Source organism: Equus quagga, chromosome 14 (genome assembly GCF_021613505.1).
Source record: "Equus quagga isolate Etosha38 chromosome 14, UCLA_HA_Equagga_1.0, whole genome shotgun sequence".
Taxonomy (NCBI): domain Eukaryota; kingdom Metazoa; phylum Chordata; class Mammalia; order Perissodactyla; family Equidae; genus Equus; species Equus quagga.
Window position 1 is genome coordinate 18,472,802 of NC_060280.1, and position 18,644 is coordinate 18,491,445.

At 40.4% G+C, this 18,644-nt stretch overlaps 1 protein-coding gene across 1 annotated transcript in view; it reads right to left on the reverse strand.

Moving 5' to 3' along the window:
- Window positions 1-18,427, reverse strand: part of CTR9 (CTR9 homolog, Paf1/RNA polymerase II complex component) — a 29,145-nt gene extending 10,718 nt beyond the window's left edge. Inside the window, exons 1-12 of the mRNA XM_046686045.1 lie at window positions 17,644-18,427; window positions 16,315-16,413; window positions 13,814-14,053; window positions 13,174-13,291; window positions 12,607-12,696; window positions 9,833-9,981; window positions 5,919-6,026; window positions 2,569-2,676; window positions 2,219-2,455; window positions 1,685-1,774; window positions 1,445-1,573; window positions 1,151-1,334 (exon numbers count right to left, since the gene is read on the reverse strand). Of these exons, the coding sequence (XP_046542001.1) occupies window positions 1,151-1,334; window positions 1,445-1,573; window positions 1,685-1,774; window positions 2,219-2,455; window positions 2,569-2,676; window positions 5,919-6,026; window positions 9,833-9,981; window positions 12,607-12,696; window positions 13,174-13,291; window positions 13,814-14,053; window positions 16,315-16,413; window positions 17,644-17,688 (1,597 nt within the window). The 5' untranslated portion in view covers window positions 17,689-18,427. The remainder of the gene's footprint in view (window positions 1-1,150; window positions 1,335-1,444; window positions 1,574-1,684; window positions 1,775-2,218; window positions 2,456-2,568; window positions 2,677-5,918; window positions 6,027-9,832; window positions 9,982-12,606; window positions 12,697-13,173; window positions 13,292-13,813; window positions 14,054-16,314; window positions 16,414-17,643) is intronic.
- Between the last annotated feature and the right edge of the window lie 217 nt (window positions 18,428-18,644).

The window sequence follows — 18,644 nt, forward strand, 5'->3', positions numbered from 1 at the left end:
GTTTAAAATACTAGCTACAAAATAGGATGATAATTTTAAAGTCATACTTTTGAAACAATTGTTTTCTGTTAATACAATCACACAACAAACAGAAAAGTTCCACAGGTAAAAACACATCAAGTATCAATATAACTAATTAACAATCTGACAAGTTAAAGAGCAACTGTATCACCAACCAGCCTTACTATCTCAGATTCCTGTCTTCCACTCCATTCCCAACTCTAACACCCTGGTCCAAGTCCTCATCTCAAGCTAAGTTATTTAAAAAGCTTGGAGCTGTTCTGTTTCCAGTTTCTCTCTGATGCGTAGCACTGTCAGTTACTTCTTCTCAAGAAGCTGCTTGTCATATGGCAAAATAGTGACAGCATGTACACCTAGGGATTACTAGTTAGAAAACCTGGGCTCTCACTGTGGCCCTTCCACTTAAATAATAATAAAAAAGTGCCACACAAGTGTAAGCTGTTATTTTATCTAAAAATGTCACTCTCCTCAAGAAAACAATAATAGCTTACTTCTGCCTACCAAATCACTTCGAATTCAGTCTGGCATTCAACTAAAATCTTATTAATTTTAAATCACTTTTGCCTCCATAAGAGCAAGACAGGGGCCAAATTAATAGCTTCTGACTTGACCAGAGTCAAAACATCACAGCTTTAGGTTCTTTTAAAGGAAGTACAAGATATAAATTATTTTTAACTAAAACCTTTCCAATTTTACAATGTCTAGGTTGTAAAAACTCAAGGTAGGACATTTTTGGTAATAATCATTTCAAGGAAAAACACTGCTCTTTCTCATATTACAAACATGGCAAAAACGTTTATATGCAATCAAAGCAGGACGATGGCAACAGTAAATGCATCACCAAAGATGTTGAGGAGCTGTTAGAAGGCTAAGAAAGACAGCTGACCCACCGAAGACAGCCTAGGCTATGACACTGGTCCAGCCCATCTCTAGTTGTTTTGGTTTCTTGCATAGATTTAAGTGAAGATGTATCTTTTTTTTTAAGGCCACAAATTTGCCTTGAAGAAAAAGGGACATTATAACCTTCAAAATTTTTAATATTGGTTCTAAGAAAGATTTTCTTTTCAGGCTAAATTTTTGCTGCTGTTCTGGGAATTTTAATACATTAAAAAAAGCTTAAAATTCTTACAGTCAACATAATTAGGATGTTCCCGTAAGATGTTTTTATATAGTTTTTCTGCTTCATGGAATTCACACATTGCTTCATACAGCCTGGCTAAATTGTATGATGTTGTGACAGAAATGGCATTATAATAATGTTCGTCATGCTCAGCTTCTGCCTTTGCGCGATCCAATGACGCCAAAAAATATTTCTATGAGAAAGAAAAGAAAACTACATTGTTCAAAGACTTAGTTGATACACCTAAAAAAGTGTGCACTCAACTTAACAGTAAGAAAGAAGGGATTATTTCTATTTTCCTACCTTTGCCTCCCCTAGATTTCCAAGTCTAAAATGGAGGGCACCCACATTATTCAGAATCTCTGGCGGGACATCAGCCTGCACTTTCTCCTGAAGGATCCGTGTTGCTGTTCCATAGGCTGAAAGGGCACCCTGTATTTTCATGGTGGACAGAATAAGGCGTAAGTGAAAATGAGAGAGAGAACACTACATGGGCTTACAACAAACATACTAGGTAGGAGATGGAAAACATTGCTAAAATACCTGGATATCAGTCTGTTCTAAGATTTGTGCCAATTCAATCCAAGCTTCAACATCATCAGGATACTGCTCTGTGACCTTCTTCAAATGGCCCTGGGATAAAAGAGATCATTAAGCTACAGTGCTCCAACTACAGGCTGTCAACGTAAAAAGTGGTGGCTACTCTACTCAGTTTAATAAGTCAACGGTTTCTTTTCTTTTCTTCTTCTTTTTCTCCCCAAGGCCCCCAGTACATAGTTGTATATTCTAGTTGTGAGTGCCTCTGGTTGTGCTATGTGGGACGCCACCTCAGCCTGGCCTGAAAAGCCATGCCTTGTCTGCGCCCAGGATCCAAACCGGCGAAACCCTGGGCCACCGAAGCGGAGTGCACAAACTTAACCACTTGGCCACAGGGCTGGCCACTGTTTGTTCTTTCAACTCGAACAAGCTCAGCTAACAAAACTGCTTCCATCATATCTCTAGCAGCAACAACAAGAAATGAGGAATGAGAGTCCAGGGAGAGCTCACAGAAAACAGCAAAGATTTTAAAAAATGTACCTTGGCAATATCTCGTTTTTCTTGATCTTCTGAGGCAGCATATAGAGAGCCAAGAATTTTCATAGTTTCATAATTATTAGGATAAGCTTTCAAAACTTTCTCAAAGCACTGAGAGGCATTTTCTTTGTCACCTCGATAAATATACATTTGTCCCAAACCAAAGAATGGCAGCACAAAGGAAGAGGAGGCAAACTGTGTGGCTTGATAGTAGTACTGGAAAGCCTGGTCATAATCTTCCTAAGAGAGGAAAATGAAACGAGACCAACAATACAAACAAAAGATTGCAAAAGACTTCAAACACTGTGAAACCAAAGAACTAGACATCGAGAGAAGGCGCAAAATCATCCTACCTGCACGTGGAATGACCTAGCCAGCTGATAGCAGCTTTCCGCTTGCATCGCCTCCACTTCTGTGTTATGGAATGCATGCAGAGCCAAGTGCTGGACTTTGCTATAATCCTGAACAACGAAGACGTGAGAAGCAACTGAGTGAACTCAAACAACTCTAATCGTCTCAATCATCAGGCTTCCTCAAATTTCATTTTAAAATCTGTTAATTGAATTAACAACAATAGTACTGTACCCAGAGTTACAAATCACTTTTCTCATTCCCTTTGCTGATCAATTCAAGGGAGATGGGAACTAACACATACCCAGTACTTCGCATCTGCCCAATTACATACGTTACTTCATTGAATCCCCACAACACTCCTTTGAGGCCTATTGTTGTGATGTGATTTTAGGTTTTCTAACCTAAGAGAGGTTAAGTCTCTTATTAGCAGTAAGGGTAGCAGTTATCCTCTACTGAGAACTACTATGTGCCAAGCACTATGCTACGGACAACACTTACATTACTTCTAATCTCAATCAAAAAACCTGCAAAGAGTGTCACTATCATTTTATTACTGGGGAAATAGAGGCTTAAAGAAGTGAAGTGTATTGTCTAGGGTGGAAAAGCTAGAATCCGAATTTAGGGTTTTTTCTGACACAAAGGAAATGTTCTACCATGAGGCAGCAAGTGCCAGCGCCTGGATGTGATTTCTGTTCTATTCGAATGCATGGGTCACCACTTTCCCATTTGACCTAACTTTAATTTGGATCACCCAGCTTATTTCCTGAGAGTCTCAGAGTCAGAGTTTACACAGCAGGGGTCGGAAACAACTTTCTGGTTTTAATAGGAACATATTATATTTACTTAACTAGAAATCTGGTCGGAAGTAGAGCTTTTGTTTGGTCAATGGCTAGTTTTGAGATTTTTTTTTTACATTAAGAATAATAACGTGATTGCAGTTGAACAATAATGGAGTGTTTCCCATTAGATAAGTATTTAATACGCATATTATAGGTAATCCTACCTACCACCCCTCAAATCCTATAAAGTAGGTATTATTACCATTTTACAAGTGAGAAAATTAAAGCTTAGGAGTATTAATCTATTTGCCCAAAGCCACATAACTATATAATGGTGATGCCTGAATTTGAACCAGCTGATTCAAACTCCACACTTTTAGCTACGTTACACAGTCTTTTAGCTAAATTTACAAATTGTTCACTGGGATGAGGTAAGCATCAAATGTTGGGTTTGTTTTGCTATGGAATCAACTTTAATTTTCCTACTTTTATTACTCTATGACTCATGACACGTTTTAGGGAATAAAATAGTTCTATTTGAAAGTTAACAGACAAACTATGGAAGATCAGATTCTATTTTAAAATCTTCATTCACATCTTCTTTAGCACAACTGAGACTTCTCCTCTTTAGCTTTATCCCCCCACAGTTTGGTACTTAATCCACTCTGTATTCTGGTTGCTTCTCTTTCGGATCAAAAGATCAAGCTCAAGTCTCAGTTCTTTCTGGAGGTCTGTGCCAACTGCTCCAGGAGTCACAATAGCTCCCATTCTAAACCCACTTTACCCCTCAATTACTGAAGTTTCTAATGTTAATTAATATCTTTTCTTCCCCGCTAAACTCTTCTCTAGGGAGGCAACGTAGTGTGGTGGGCAGACATCTAAAAGCCATATCTCAACTTTATTACCTGCTAACCGAGTGAACTTCGGCAAGTGACATGCCTTAACATTGCTGAGACTCAATGTTCTTATCTAGAAGAAAGGAAAATAGCAACATCCTGCCTCCTTCCTACCTCCTAGGGCTGCCGACTGACAGACTGAGAAAACATATAAAACATGCTCTGTAAACGATAAAGACATAGATTCGGTGCAAGATAACCGCACATCACCTGGCACACGCTGATCACAGAGCAGGTGTTCAGTAACACAAAACCTTGGCTTGATTTACGTATTTCACCACTTAATCGATAAGGCTCAGTGCATCCTGATTGTTTTAAGTACAGGCAAGGCTCTATCTTCAGCAGTAGAAAGGTGACCAGCATGGAAAATTAAAAACTGAATAAATCTCTTCTGCTTCAAGGAAGCAGTCCTAAGAGCTGTGAGCAATGATCATTAGATACGCACTCAAATATTTAGAACCATCAGTCCGGTGTTTCAGTAAAAACCAAACTAACTTGTGTAACTGTTTTATCTTAAACAGTAACACTTTATTTACGTACAAGATACATTTCCATCTTCTCCCTAAATAGTTGCCTTTCAGTACTATAATAGTTATAGCATAAAGCTTAGTAACAATTCATTATGAAAGGGGAGTACGCTTCTATAGCCAGAGGGAGCAAAGCATCATTAATAGCTGGGTGACCTCAGGCTATTAACTCTGCATAAAATACTCATCCACAGAATGAGGATAAAATTATCCACCTCGGAAGAATGTTGTGAATATTATATAAATTCATTCAGTGCACTTTTAACAGTGATTGGCTTTTGGTAAGCACTGAATGCATATTAATAGCAACAGCAACATAGTATCTATTACTAATAAGGATTGATGCAGTTTTGTGAACTTTTACCTAAACTGCTCTTTAACTATTTTTAAGTTCTTAATACAATCTGGTTTTGATATGGCAGATTAAACTTTCATGCTCACTGTATTAAAACTTCGCCAATGATATCTTGAATTTAGTATTTAAGAAATCTAAAATGCCATCGCTCCTACAGAATTAGTGGCAACTTTAAAAATTACATTATGATCAATGTGCACAAACAAAAATTTCAATGACTCCATGTTGCCTGCATAAGTAGGTCCAGACTCCTTATATCACACAAGCGCCCCACTGAGTGGATCCAAAGCATCGCCTATCAGGAGCCCACCACATGCTATGCTCTTAGTAAATTAAACTATTAAGACTATTTCATGGGTCTGTGCCTTTCCCCTTTTAACTACCTAGTAACCTCCTCAAAAGCCAGTTCAAGAGATTTTCCTCCTGGTGAAAACCCTCCTTAACCACTTGATCACTTCCTCTTTCATTTCCACCACAGCGCGCTGACACTTCCACTTCTACACTTAGACTTGTTTACGTGCCTGTGTTTGCTGTGAAACCCAACTCCTTGAGCGCAGGACCACGTCTTCCGGATCTCACACGCCTCTCAGTGTCGGGCACCATATGGTCAATAAACAGTAAGCGAAGGAACAAACATCCCCAGCCCCATGATTAACATAAACTCTAATTTGAAAAAAACCTCCTGATTTTCAAATTTCTTTCCAAGTTAAAAAAATAAAGTACTAACTGCAGTACATAAAAACAAAAATCAGGATTTAAAAAGAAACAACTTGAATAAATGACTTCTCCTACCTTTTTGAAGAAAAAGTGATTTGCCAAGTGGTTCAATACCATGGGGTTGCTAGGATCAATAGTATAGGCTCTGGAAAGAAGCTGGACACCATTTTTGATGGAATCAGCCTAAAAGAAAAATGACGGCAGGGTTGATTGAAAATATTACTTAAATTAGCACTTTTTCAGTTTTCTTTATAGTCTGAAGATATAAGGTTATATAAATTTAAGTTCAGATATAAAAATATAGCTCTTGTTTTTACTAGCCTTCACCAAGGATAAAAAAAATTAAAATACTGAGTTAAACTGGTAGAATTTAGGCTTCTTAACAAACGTAACTGCAGAAGCACCTCCACTGGAGAGCCCTCCCCACCTTCTGATACTGGGCGCATGTAATAAATATACCTGATATCAGACTCCCAGATAATTTACTGCTAATCTCCACGGCAAGTAACAGAAAATACTCCAGAAGACTGCATTTTTCACAGCTTCACTGAGATATAATTCACATACTATTCACCCACTTAAAGTGTATAATTCAACTTTTTTTAGTATGCTCACAGAGCTGTAAAACCATCACCACAATCTAATTTTGGAACTTTTACATTATCCCCAAAAGAAAGCCCATACCCATTAGCAGTCAATTTCCATTTATCCACACCCCCTCATTCACCTCTACCCACACCCCTAGGCAGCCACTAATCTGCTTTCTGTCTCCACAGATTTCCCTATTTCATAAAAGTGAAATTATCTGTGGTCTTTTTTTTTTTTTAATGATTTTATTTTTCCTTTTTCTCCCCAAAGTCCTCTGGTACACAGTTGTGTATTTTTAGTTGTGGGTCCTTCTAGTTGTGGCATGTGGGATACCACCTCAGCATGGCCTGATGAGCGGTGCCATGTCCGCGCCCAGGATTTGAACGGGCGAAACCCTGGGCCGCCGAAGCAGAGCGCTCAAACTTAACCACTCAGCCACGGGGCCGGCCACCCCCCCTTTTTTTCTTTAAAGATTTTATTTTTCCTATACCTGTGGTCTTTTTGGAATCAACATGGCCTTTGGAGACTGACTCTTTTCCTTTAGCGTAATGTTTTATCTTTTTTAATAGCATAATATTTTAAGAGTTCATCCCTGTTGTAGCATATATCAGTACTTCACATACTGCCTTCCAAAAGTTTTAGTTTTGCTTTTCACATTTAAGTCTTTAATCCATCTGTAATGGATTAGTTATGGCACAAGTCAGCGATATAACTGTTGATCATCCATTGCCCATTGGTTGATCGGACTACCTCTGTTGCTCTCAAGTTTCCATCTATATGCGGGTCAGTTTGAGCTCTCTATGAGCTCTCTATTCTGTTCCATTGGGCTATCTTTCTAACTGTGTACTAACATCACACTAGCTTTACCACCACAGCTTTGTCAATAAGTTCTCGTCCTACCTTACTGTTATTCAAAACTATTTTGGCTAATCTTGGTCCTTGGCTCTTACGAAATTTAGATCAGATGGTCAAGTTCCCTGAAAACTGTTGGGATTCAAAGGATTTCTGCCTAGGACCTGAACAAAACTGGAGTTCTCTTGTTAGGAAACATGTTTCTATGAAATGGTTATTGGATAAACAATAGACAGTGTCTGCAACACCTTCTACTCCTAAAATAGAACAAATGTGATGAATTTCCTCAAACGCTTTTTCTCCAACTAGATACATGGTCATGTTGTTTTTTTTTCCCCTTTGATCTCAATGATATGGTCTCAACGACAATGAGTCACAGATCTTCAATGCTGAAATGTCTTTGTAATCCTCGGATAAACTCTACTTGTTCATGGTGGGTTTCTTTTTTGCATACACGTTCATAAATGGAATCTGGCCTACAATTTCCTTTCCTTATTGCCTTTGAAGAGTTTAATATTAAGCAATATAAAACCTTCATAAAAAAACTGAAGCTTTCCTTCATTTTCATTTTTCTGAAAGTTTGTGTTAGATAAGAATTAGCTGTTCCTTGAAAATTTGGCAAAGCTTAACCATAAGATACCCTAGGCTGATTACTGTCTCAATTTCTTTAATGGTTATTAGCTTATTTGGGTTTTCTATTTCTTTTGATGAGTGTCAAATATATTAGCAAAATGTTGTTCACTGTATAGCCATGCTTCTCAGTTCTTATACCCTATCAGCTTTGCTCCGTGGAAAACCCCTCTGGTTTTACTTTTTACTTTTCTCCTTCATCCTCAATACCTTCTTCTAATCCTCTCCTCATCACAATTATCCACTCTAATGTGCTTCGTATATATTCTAAATATGCACATATCTCGTAAAATATGTAATGTCGTTTATGTGTTTTTTAAAAACACATAAACAGTATGGGCTATAAATCTCATTCTATTTTTGTAGCTCAACACTATGTTTTTAAGATAGTATCCATGTTGCTGTATGTACATCTAGATTATTGCTCTCTCCCAAAATCCATCCCCCTACCATGATGCTTGGCTCTCTTCCCCCCATTCTCCTTCCTTCCTATCTTTCTAGGAGCTTCTTATAGATTACAGTTTAATTCTTGAGTTCTACATACTTTCCTCTCATTTCTGTACCAGGGTTTGGATTGAGATAGACAGCAACTCGTGCTATCTCATCATTGTGACAGGAACTGCAAACCTCTTAAGATTTTTAAACGTCTCTATTTCATTTGTAATTAAGTCCCCTTTAATTCTTAATAGTGTTTTTTTGTCTGTGTAACATTTTTCCTCTTTTTACTCTCTTGTTCAGTTCTTGCTTGCGATTTATCTGCTTTATCAGTGCCCACCTCCTGCCTCCCCCACTAAGAGCCCCTTTGGGTTTAGTGCTCCTAACTGCTGTCTTGCTGTGCCCGGCGTTTGTGGACTATGCAACAGCCATTTTACACAATTCAGACTTTGTAGCCTGTGGAGATCTTTCAATTTCAGGAAGGAAAGCTCCCTCCTCCTCTTCTCTAGCCCCAGGGGATGAATTATGATTGCTCTAAAGCAGTCACCATAATCTATTCCCCTTTCCTGGAGACTGGTCTAAGGCAGTGGCTCTCAACCGAGGGCAATACCATTTTTGGTCATCACAACAAAAGGGATATGCTGACACTTAGTGGGTGGAGGTCAGGGACGCTGCTTAACATCCTATAAAGGGTAGGATAATTCCCCAGAACAAACATTATCAAGCCCAAAACATCAAGAGTGCCGAGGCTGAGAAACCCTGGTAAGCTTGCCTAGACAATTAGACACAAGGGGAAGCATGATGGGGGGCTTCCTTCTCAATAGAGGACAGAAGTTCTTGCAAAGTTCTTGAAAAGAAGGCCTTTTATCATTTCTCTTTCCTCCCTCCATATAAGGCTGCTGTAATAATGAGATGCCTGGAGACGCAGCAGCTATCTTGCAACTATGAAGTGACAAACATGAGGCAGACAGCCCACATATTAAGGGAGTACAGAAAGATATAGAGCCCTGGGTTTGACAATACTGAGGTGCCAAATCTGAGAGCTTACAGCTTGTTTAGTAAACAGTAAACACACTTATGTTCAAGTCACTGTAGCGTGCTTTTGTTACTTGCCACTGAAAGCATTCCAAACTGATACACAATCTATAATCCCTTATCTGAGATTCTGAAATCAAAACACCTCTAAAAAAATAAGTTTTTTTTGGTAATCTTAAAGGAAGCTCATTTGGTGGCAAAACTTTACCTGAATTTTGGGGCTATCCTCTTGGTGTGAATAATCACTCACTTTGCCACAGAAATGTAAGTTTGTGTGTGGGGTTGTGTCCTAATAACTGGGGTATTACATATTAGGCAGTGCAAACACCATATTACATTTCTACAATCTGAAATCATGATTTCTAAAACACTCTGGCCTCAAGAGTTTTAGATAAGGGACCTGGGTCTGAAAATCAGTCAGGAAATAGATAATTTTTTCACTCACATACCTCTTTATTGTTGAGTTCTAGAACAGCCAGTCCCACCAATGCTCCCACACATTTGGAATTGAGTTCCAGGGCTCTGCTGAAAGCCAGACGAGCTTTCTCCAGTTTGTTAAGTTTCACAAAGCAATGGCCCATTCCTAAACGAACTTCGGCTAAAAAAATAAAATCAACTCATTCAATCCATCAATTTTTATGGTTCAAATTTGCTAAAAAAAAAAAAAAAGGCTTAAATATTCTCTATTTATGAGTTGCAAAATCCCAAAATTAACCTCAGGGTAACTACGCTATAAAATCTTTAGTATATGACAAACTTGGTTTCACTGGAGGTTGGATCATACCATCCTCCTCCCATCCCCCAACCCACACCCCCTCAGCAGGATACCCTTCTCATTGAAGAACAGAGCACCTATAACACCGGTATTTCTCAGGAATGTCTTCTAACACTCCTGGCTACACTGTACCTTCAATATTTAATTTTTGAAGAGCAATTTTTAAACAGAACAAAAAGTTTCATTAAGGCCTTTTTTTTTAAAGATTGGCACCTGAGCTAACAACAGTTGCCAATCTTCTTTTTTTTCGGCTTTTTCTCCCCCAATCCCCCCAGTATATAGTTGTATATTTTTTAGTTGTGGGTCCTTTTAGTTGTGGCATGTGGGATGCCACCTCCACATGGCCTTATGAGTGGTGCCATGTCCGTGCCCAGGATCTGAACCAGTGAAACCCTGGGCCGCCGACGCGGAGTGCGCAAACTTAACCACTCAGCCACGGGGTCAGCCCTTCATTAAGGCCTTAAATGTTGTGACTGACTACACGCACACACTGTCATTCCCGTCAGAGCTTTGTTTACATGTGCTACCCAATTTCAAGGCCATGCCAAAACACTACCAAGTTCCTATCTAAGGCCAACCTCTCCACTGGTCACTGGATCCGACCTCTTCTCATCTATTTAAGGACACTGCTCCAGCCAATGCTAGCCTATTTTTCCCGCATCATCCAACTTCCTCTCTCTACTAGATCATTCTCACCCACAAACATTCTCCCATCTCAAAAGAAAGTCCTCTCTTGATTGCATTTCCCTTCCCAGTTGTTAGCTATTCTTATTCTTCCCTTGATAGCAAAACTCCTTGAGAGATCTATTTACACTTGCTGTCTGTAGTTCCTTTCCTTCCATTTTCTCCTGAATCCACTCCAACAAGGATCTCACCCCCACCATCCCAGTAAAACTGCTTTTATCAAGCTCACTACTGATTTATATGCTGCTAAATCCAATTCTCAGTCCCTATTTTACCTGGCTGAACAACAGAATTTGACACCGACACCCTCTCCTTCTGGAAAATTTTACATTTGGCTTCAAGGACACTGCATTTCTTCTCTTTTCCTTCTACATCTCTCGCTGCTCCTTCTCAGGCTCCTTTGCTGATTCCTCCTCATTTCCCTGGCTTCTAAATGTCAGAGTGCCCTAGGCCTCCCTCCTTGGACCTCTTTTCTATCTATACTCACTCCCTGATGACCTCAGACAGTTTCATGGCTTTATATACCATCTATATGTTGATGACTTTCACATTAATTTCTCGGGCCCAGTCCTCTTTCCTGAACTCCAGCCTTCCTGACCTGTACACTTGTATGTCTACAAGGCATTTCAAACTTTTCACGTCTAAAACTAGTACCTCCTAAAACATTTTCCAAATGTAGTAAAATGTAACTCCACTCTTCCAATTGCTTATACAAAGGAGTTACCTTTGACTCCTCCTTCATCTCACACATCACATCTACTCCATCAGTTCTTCCTTCAAAAGGTATTCAGAATCTGACGACTTGCACCTCCACTATAACCAGCCGAGTGCAAGCCATAATCCTCTCTGACCCGCATCACCGCAACAGCCTTCTACTCGGTCCCCCAACTTCTATCCTTGCCTCCCATGCCCCAGTCTAGTCAACTCGGAAGCTCGAATGATCCTTCTAAATATAAGTCAGATCATTTTACTTACTCCTCTGCCCAAAGCCCTCCAATGGCTTCCTATAATAATCCGTCAGAGTAAAAGCTGAAGTCCTTATAATAACCTATGATGCCCAACGTGACTGGTCCCTAGTTATATCTCTGACCCTAGTTCTTACTACTTTTCATCCTTGTCCTCTCTCTTTTCCCATTCAGGACACACTGGCTTCCTCGCTCTTCCTCAAACTTCCCAGGCTTTCCTCAGGACCTTGGTACCTCCTACTCCCTCTCTCTGGGAATAATCTTCTCCCACATATCTGCATGCCTCTTAGTTTTTTTAGGTCTTTGCTCAAATGTTTCAGCGATGCATCTCCCTGGTCAACCTTTCTAAGCAACCCTCTTCCAATGCTTCACACACCCCTTTTCTGTTTTATTTTTCTCCTGAGCCCCTAACAATATCTTACATAGTATATATGTTACTCATCTATTTTATCTACCCCACTGGAAAATGAATTCCATGAGGGCAGAGACTTTCGTTTCTTTGGTTCACTGCTGCATTTCCTGGGTCTAGAACCGTACCTGGCACATTGTCAGTACTCAGCGAAATTTGCTAAATAAGCGAGCTTTTGGAAAGAAAAGTAGTACAGGGTAAAAAGATTATAATATGACCTACTATTCAGCTTTTCAATCAAACACAATATTTTTTTAGAAATCTCAATTCTGTCATTTCAACAATCCTATAGTATCTTTTCACAACTAACTTCATAAGCAACTGCCAAATCCTCAATATTTTAAGTTGGATTATACACTGCTTAGATTTAAAATAAATTTTTTCTCTTACCTGGACATCCTGGGTTAGTACGCAATGCCTTCTTATAGTAAGCAAGTGCTCCTCTGTAATCCTTCTTGTTGAAGGAAATGCAAGCTTTACCTGTAATTTTAAAAAATAAACACGCACTGATTCAAGAACACAAGTTTCATATGCTTTACACTAACTCACCTAAATCAAATACAGCTCTGAGTGGGAAATACTTGAAAATAGTGAAAATGACTGCATATTAAAACTTGTTTTCCATAAGGGAATATTAATTTATGCCTATAAACAGAACAGGCCTGTCTTTATGTTACATGTTATAAAATAATAACTAAAATAGCTTAAAGTTGTCCAAATAGAGATTGTTTATTGACTCTTTAGAAGTGGGTAACAAATTTTTCTTAACTGGTATATACTTTATTTCTGTAATTTCAACAGAAGCAATTATCTATTGCAGATAGTTTCATTTTGAATAAGGTAAAGCTCTTTCACTTTGCTGTCCAGCTCAGTTACTAAGGCTCTATTACCAAGAGATACATTCCAGCACATGCTGAACAATATAGATTCCTAAGATGGTTGCTGAAAATGACTTACCAAGAAGGGCTGGAATATTATTTGGAGACTGGTTGAGTACAAAATGAAACTGTGCATCAGCCTGATCCATTTTGTCACCTTCAAGTAGGCAGAAGCAGGCTCTTCCCAACAAATGGTTCTAAAAAAGTAATGCATCCTCTTAGACTTGACCTTACCAAGGGCTATGCACAATTTAACATGAATGTGTAACACTAAAATGAACACCATATAGAAGGTGGGGGAGCATTGCATAAACTCCTCTCTCAACTACAACATGTTTAAACCACCAACGTGCAATTCTTAATCACAAACTGAGAAATTATTCTGAAATGCAAGTCTTCTGTGCCAGGAACAATAACAAAAAGAAAAGTTCAAACTCCTTAAAATATGCTTGAAATTCACCTTGAGATGTTGGAATTACTGACACAAAATGTGAGATAAGTTTTATATGCTAAATTTGCCCCTATTACTTCAACAGTACAGGGACCAGAAAAATTCCAATTTTAACAAGGAAAGCTTTCTTTTTGACCATTTATATCAACCATGTTATTTTAAGAAAAATTCTTTAAAAAACAAAAAGATCTGTTGCCTATCACATACAATTTGCTTTCATGTGGTATTTTCCCCTTTCATAAATACAAAGAAGTCTGACTTATTTTACCTGATCATACATAATAATTTTATCGGCCATTGTATAGAGCAGGGTTGCCTGTGTAATAAGATCTTTCTTATTGTCCTTATTCTTTTCCTTCCGAGCCTGTTGTACATAATAGGCCGCCAATGTATCCAAGCAAGTCATCTGGTCTTTTTCATGGTCTCTATAGTCCAAGTTGCCATCTATCCGTGCTGCTTCCAACAACTTTACAAACTCTTCTGTTTTTCCTTGCTTGTAGTATTCCAGCTATAAGGTAAAGAATCCAATTAGAATTACCAAAGCCTATGCCCATACAAAAAGTTGTACATGAATGTTTATAGCAGCTTTCCTTGTAATAGCTAAAAACTGGAAACAACTCAATTGTTGGTCAACAGGTGAATGCAGAAACCAGCTGTGGTACATCTGCACAATGGCTACCGCTCAGCAGGAAAAATGAACAAACCACTGATACATGCTCCCACATGGATAATCTCAAAATAACTATGCTGAGTGAAAGAAGCCCAACCAAAAAGAAAACATACGTACTGTTATGATTCCATTTACATAAAATTCTAGAAAATGCAAACTAATCTTTAGCAACAAAAAACAGATGGGGGGGGGAGCCGGCCCCGTGGCTAAGTGGTTAAGTTCGCGTGCTCTGCTGCAGGCGGCCCAGCGTTTCGTTGGTTCGAATCCTGGGTGCGGACATGGCACTGCTCATCAAACCACGCTGAGGCAGTGTCCCACATGCCACAACTAGAAGAACCCACAATGAAGAACATACAACTATGTACTGGGGGGCTTTGGGGAGAAAAAGGAAAAAAAAAAAAAACACATCAGGGGTTGCCTGGGCTCTGTGGAGGGCCGGGGAGAGTTTGGAGGAAAGTTTTTGGGGTGATGGATATATTCTGTGGTGATGATTTCACAGGCAAATACATATGCTAAAACTTCTCAAATGCTACACATCAAATATGTACAGTTTATTATAGATGAGCTATATCTAATAAAGTTGTTAAAAAAATTATAATCACCACAAATGCTTCCAACTTACTTCTTACCTAGACAATAGTTGATTTCAAACTCAATCAGAGCCCAAGAGAGAGAAAGCAATAATGAGCGGTATAAAGAATTCTGAACAGAAAACTTGGGTTCTGGTTCTAGATCTATCAAAACTATCTATGACTTTGGGCTTATTGAATAACTTTCCTGGACATCAGTTTCAGATTATTTATTAATAATCGAAGAAACATCTATCATTTATTAACCATCTACTATGGGCCACATATTATGCCAGGAACTTCACATACATCATCTCTAATCTGTATAACCACTCTTGAAGTAAACACTAACACCCCTATATTTTAGACAAGAAAACAGGCCCAGAAGGTAGATCATTTGTGTAAGGTCACATAGCTACTGAGCACCCAAGTTGGAATTTGAACAAAGGTCTCTCTAATCCCAAAGTCTACACTCTTTCTTCTGTAACAACCTACAGGTCACATGTTTCACCAGTTTTACTATAGGTGCCATGCTAATCCTCCAATACTCCAGTTTTCATGTAAGGGCTATTAAAGGAGGCATTTGTACTTAAAAAAAAAAACAAAACTAAGTACGCTTCTGGTTTGAAAAAATGTGTGACAAGCATTAATGGCTTGTTTTCCATAGAGTAGGAAAACTTATCGCTTCAAAAGTCAGGAAGGCATTGCTTGTCCCTAAAAACATTTCTCTGTAAATCCATATCTAAGAAACAGAGTTGGGCTTGAGCACTAGATACTAGCCCAATTCCAGACCTGCTTCTCTGATCCTTCAAGTCAGTATTAGGGGCCTCTTATCTTTCGTTACATGAAAGTAACGACCTGTGGCACACTTGCTTAGAAATAATGATCACAGTATTTACTATATATTACTGCAACCACTTACTGCAATGTTCCCATAAAAAGGAAACATCATTACAGCTGCTCCTGGGGATGGTGGAGGGTATTAGTATTTTAGGCTCTCTGAAGTGATTTTCCTGAGAATCTCTAGTAGTGTTTATGTTAATGAAAGGAGCCAAACAAGACAAAAAAACTTGAGCTCGAGATAAACTTCATCCAGAAGGGCTTCTGTGAGTTAGCCTGGAATCTAGTCACTTTCTAGAGTATTTTACCGGAACTGTTTTATTGTTATGGGAAACAATGTTAAGTAGCAATGTTTACATTGTGTCACCTTATTTTTCCTCAGCTTATCGATAAACCATAAGCCAGACCTCATGGGGTAATCACTAAATAATCAAATACTCAGAATAGAGTACTAGTTAACTTAAATGAATTTTGCCTTTACCAACATATACTAATTTACTAATGGAGTAGCACATTCTTTAGGAAACTGACCTTTTTGTTCCATAAATGGTGATACAATTAACTTCCATACACATGGTAAAACTGATTTATCTATCATGCACCCAAGCTGGCTAGTACTGTATCTGAGAAAAGAAACCACATAGTTTTTCCAGTCAACAAATAAAAAGTATTTGCTATATGAATACTGACCGCCAAAGCAATCCATATGTGCAGTTGTGTGTGCTCCTGTTTCAGAATACTGATAACTTCGTCTCCCTCCGGTAACTGATCAAAGTCAAGTTCAATGACCTAAAACATAAAATGTAGGTTTTAACTCATTTCTTGTTTAAATTCGCATTTCTTCTTTGACTGCTGCTTTTCTTGAATTTACATCAATACAGATATACGTAGGGTTTGTATTCACTTTCAATAGGGCTAAGCAAGTATATGTTAAGAAATGTTTAAGGAGCAAGTGACAAATAGGTTATATGGTATTATTAAAGTAAAAGCATAGAGAAGCACACAAATCCTGCCAGTTGTCCTCAAATCACTAGAATTATAAAAAGCTACAAAAGCTTTGCTTACTCAAAAATAACAAAACAAAACCCTGCTTAACATAACGATGCAGGTAAAGAGCAGACAAGCACCCCTGAGACTCTGGTGCTGGGTCTGACGACTTCAGAAGCACCATCCCAGCGGCAACGCAAAGTTGAACGCCACTGCACACATTCACCACGGAGGCAGCATCTGTGTGTCACAGACACTCCTGAACGTGGACACAAAAATAATAGTAGGAAAATATTCTGGAATTAGAGAGTGGTGATGGTTACACAACGTTGTGAATATTACTAGAAACCACTGGAACTTACGGCAAGTGAATTATATCTCAAATTGTATCTCAATCCAACAACCAAACAAAAACAAGAGTATGAGAACACCCAGTAAGACAACGACAATGCCGAGAGCTTTACTCGGACAGGCCACCGGCCACCGTGAAGGGGCCGTCGGGGAAGGAGAGGGCGTTAGTGCCACCAGCCCACAGCGGCGGCCAGATGGTGGGGTCTCTACGCTGCTGACGGAGCCTTGTGTGGCGGACACTGTGCATGACAGACTCGAGTCTCTAGCGGAGAAAGGGCGGCATCCTACACATTTCCAGGGAAAGAGACTTGTTCGAGCAGCAGAGAGACCACGGCGACATCAGCGCCCACCGCTGCGATCTGCCGGGAGCTTTACGGTTATCGAGCACTCACACCCCGCGCCCGTGAAACGGGAAAGAGCCGAGGACTGTCAAATAGAACAGGCCGGAGGAGAACTTTCAAGAAGTCCTTCTCGAGTGGCCCCGAGGCTGCGGGGACGCGGCGCCCCCAGCCCGGAGGGCGCAGGGGCTGGGGAACCGGGGGATCAGAGCTTCGGCCGGGGACTGCGACCCGGACTCCTCGGGAGAGGGTGCTCTCGCTTCGGAGACGAAGTCGGGGGAAAGCGGGAGGAGGCGACCGTCCAAGTTCACGGCCCCCGCCCTCCCCCATCCCCGACACTCACCTCGTCAGTGTCCCGGAGGGGAATCTCGATGGAGCCCCGCGACATGGTGAGATCGGAGGACGAGCGGGCGTCTCGCCCCGCCGCTCCGCAGCCGGTCCTCCTGGCTTCTGGCTCGTCCAGAGGCTGGCGGCCGTTCGGCTCTGGCGGTGACTGCCGCCCCGCGGCGCCGCCGGAGCTCGGGCTTCTCCTTCCCGTCAGCCGCTTAAACAACGAGCAGCCGTCGGCGTCCGACCACTTCCGGCAGCCCCGCCCCCTGCCCCGGAAGCACTCCCCGCCAGCGGGCCCGCGAGCTCCGCCGCGACCGTAGTGTGTCCCTGACTTTGGAAGGACGGCTCTGAGGCTTTCTTCGGCGCGTCTTCCCCTCAGTGGGTCTGCAGCTTCTGAACCTGAGCCCCGCGGCGGCGCGGGCTTGAGCAAATGCGCCGGAGGCGGAGCCGCCCCGCCCCGGGCTGGACCCGGCGGCGAATGGGGCGCGGGCTCGGGGCTGGCCACGGATGACGCGGGACCGCTGGCCAATGCCGGCCGCCCTGGGCTCCGACTGCGCCCCCGAGCCCCGACTGGTCGTTCTTCTTATCAAGATTGTCCCGATAATCTAGTCTTTCGTTCTTCAACCCCGTCCGTCAGTGGTTCCTCGTTTAGCAGCTGTTATGTCCGGGTCCTACCTGTGCTACCTTTGTGATCAGTTAAATATAAATGTTACCATGAATTCTGTAATCATTGTGAGAGTTCGTGTATTGTGTGTTTTTTTTTCTTTGAAGCATATGAGAATCTGCTAGATTTGTGATTTTAATAAAATTGTTGAAGAATCTGATTAAGCCTGTAATCAATGTTTTGATTAAGTTATAGAATTTGATTAAATACGTTTTAATTACTGTTTTCGTTAAATTATAGAATATGATTAAATTAGTCTGTAATCAATGTTTTGATTAAATCAGAGAAGGATCTGATTAAATAAATTTGTAAACAGTGCCAGTTTTACCTCTAAGTGTCTCTCAGGTGTA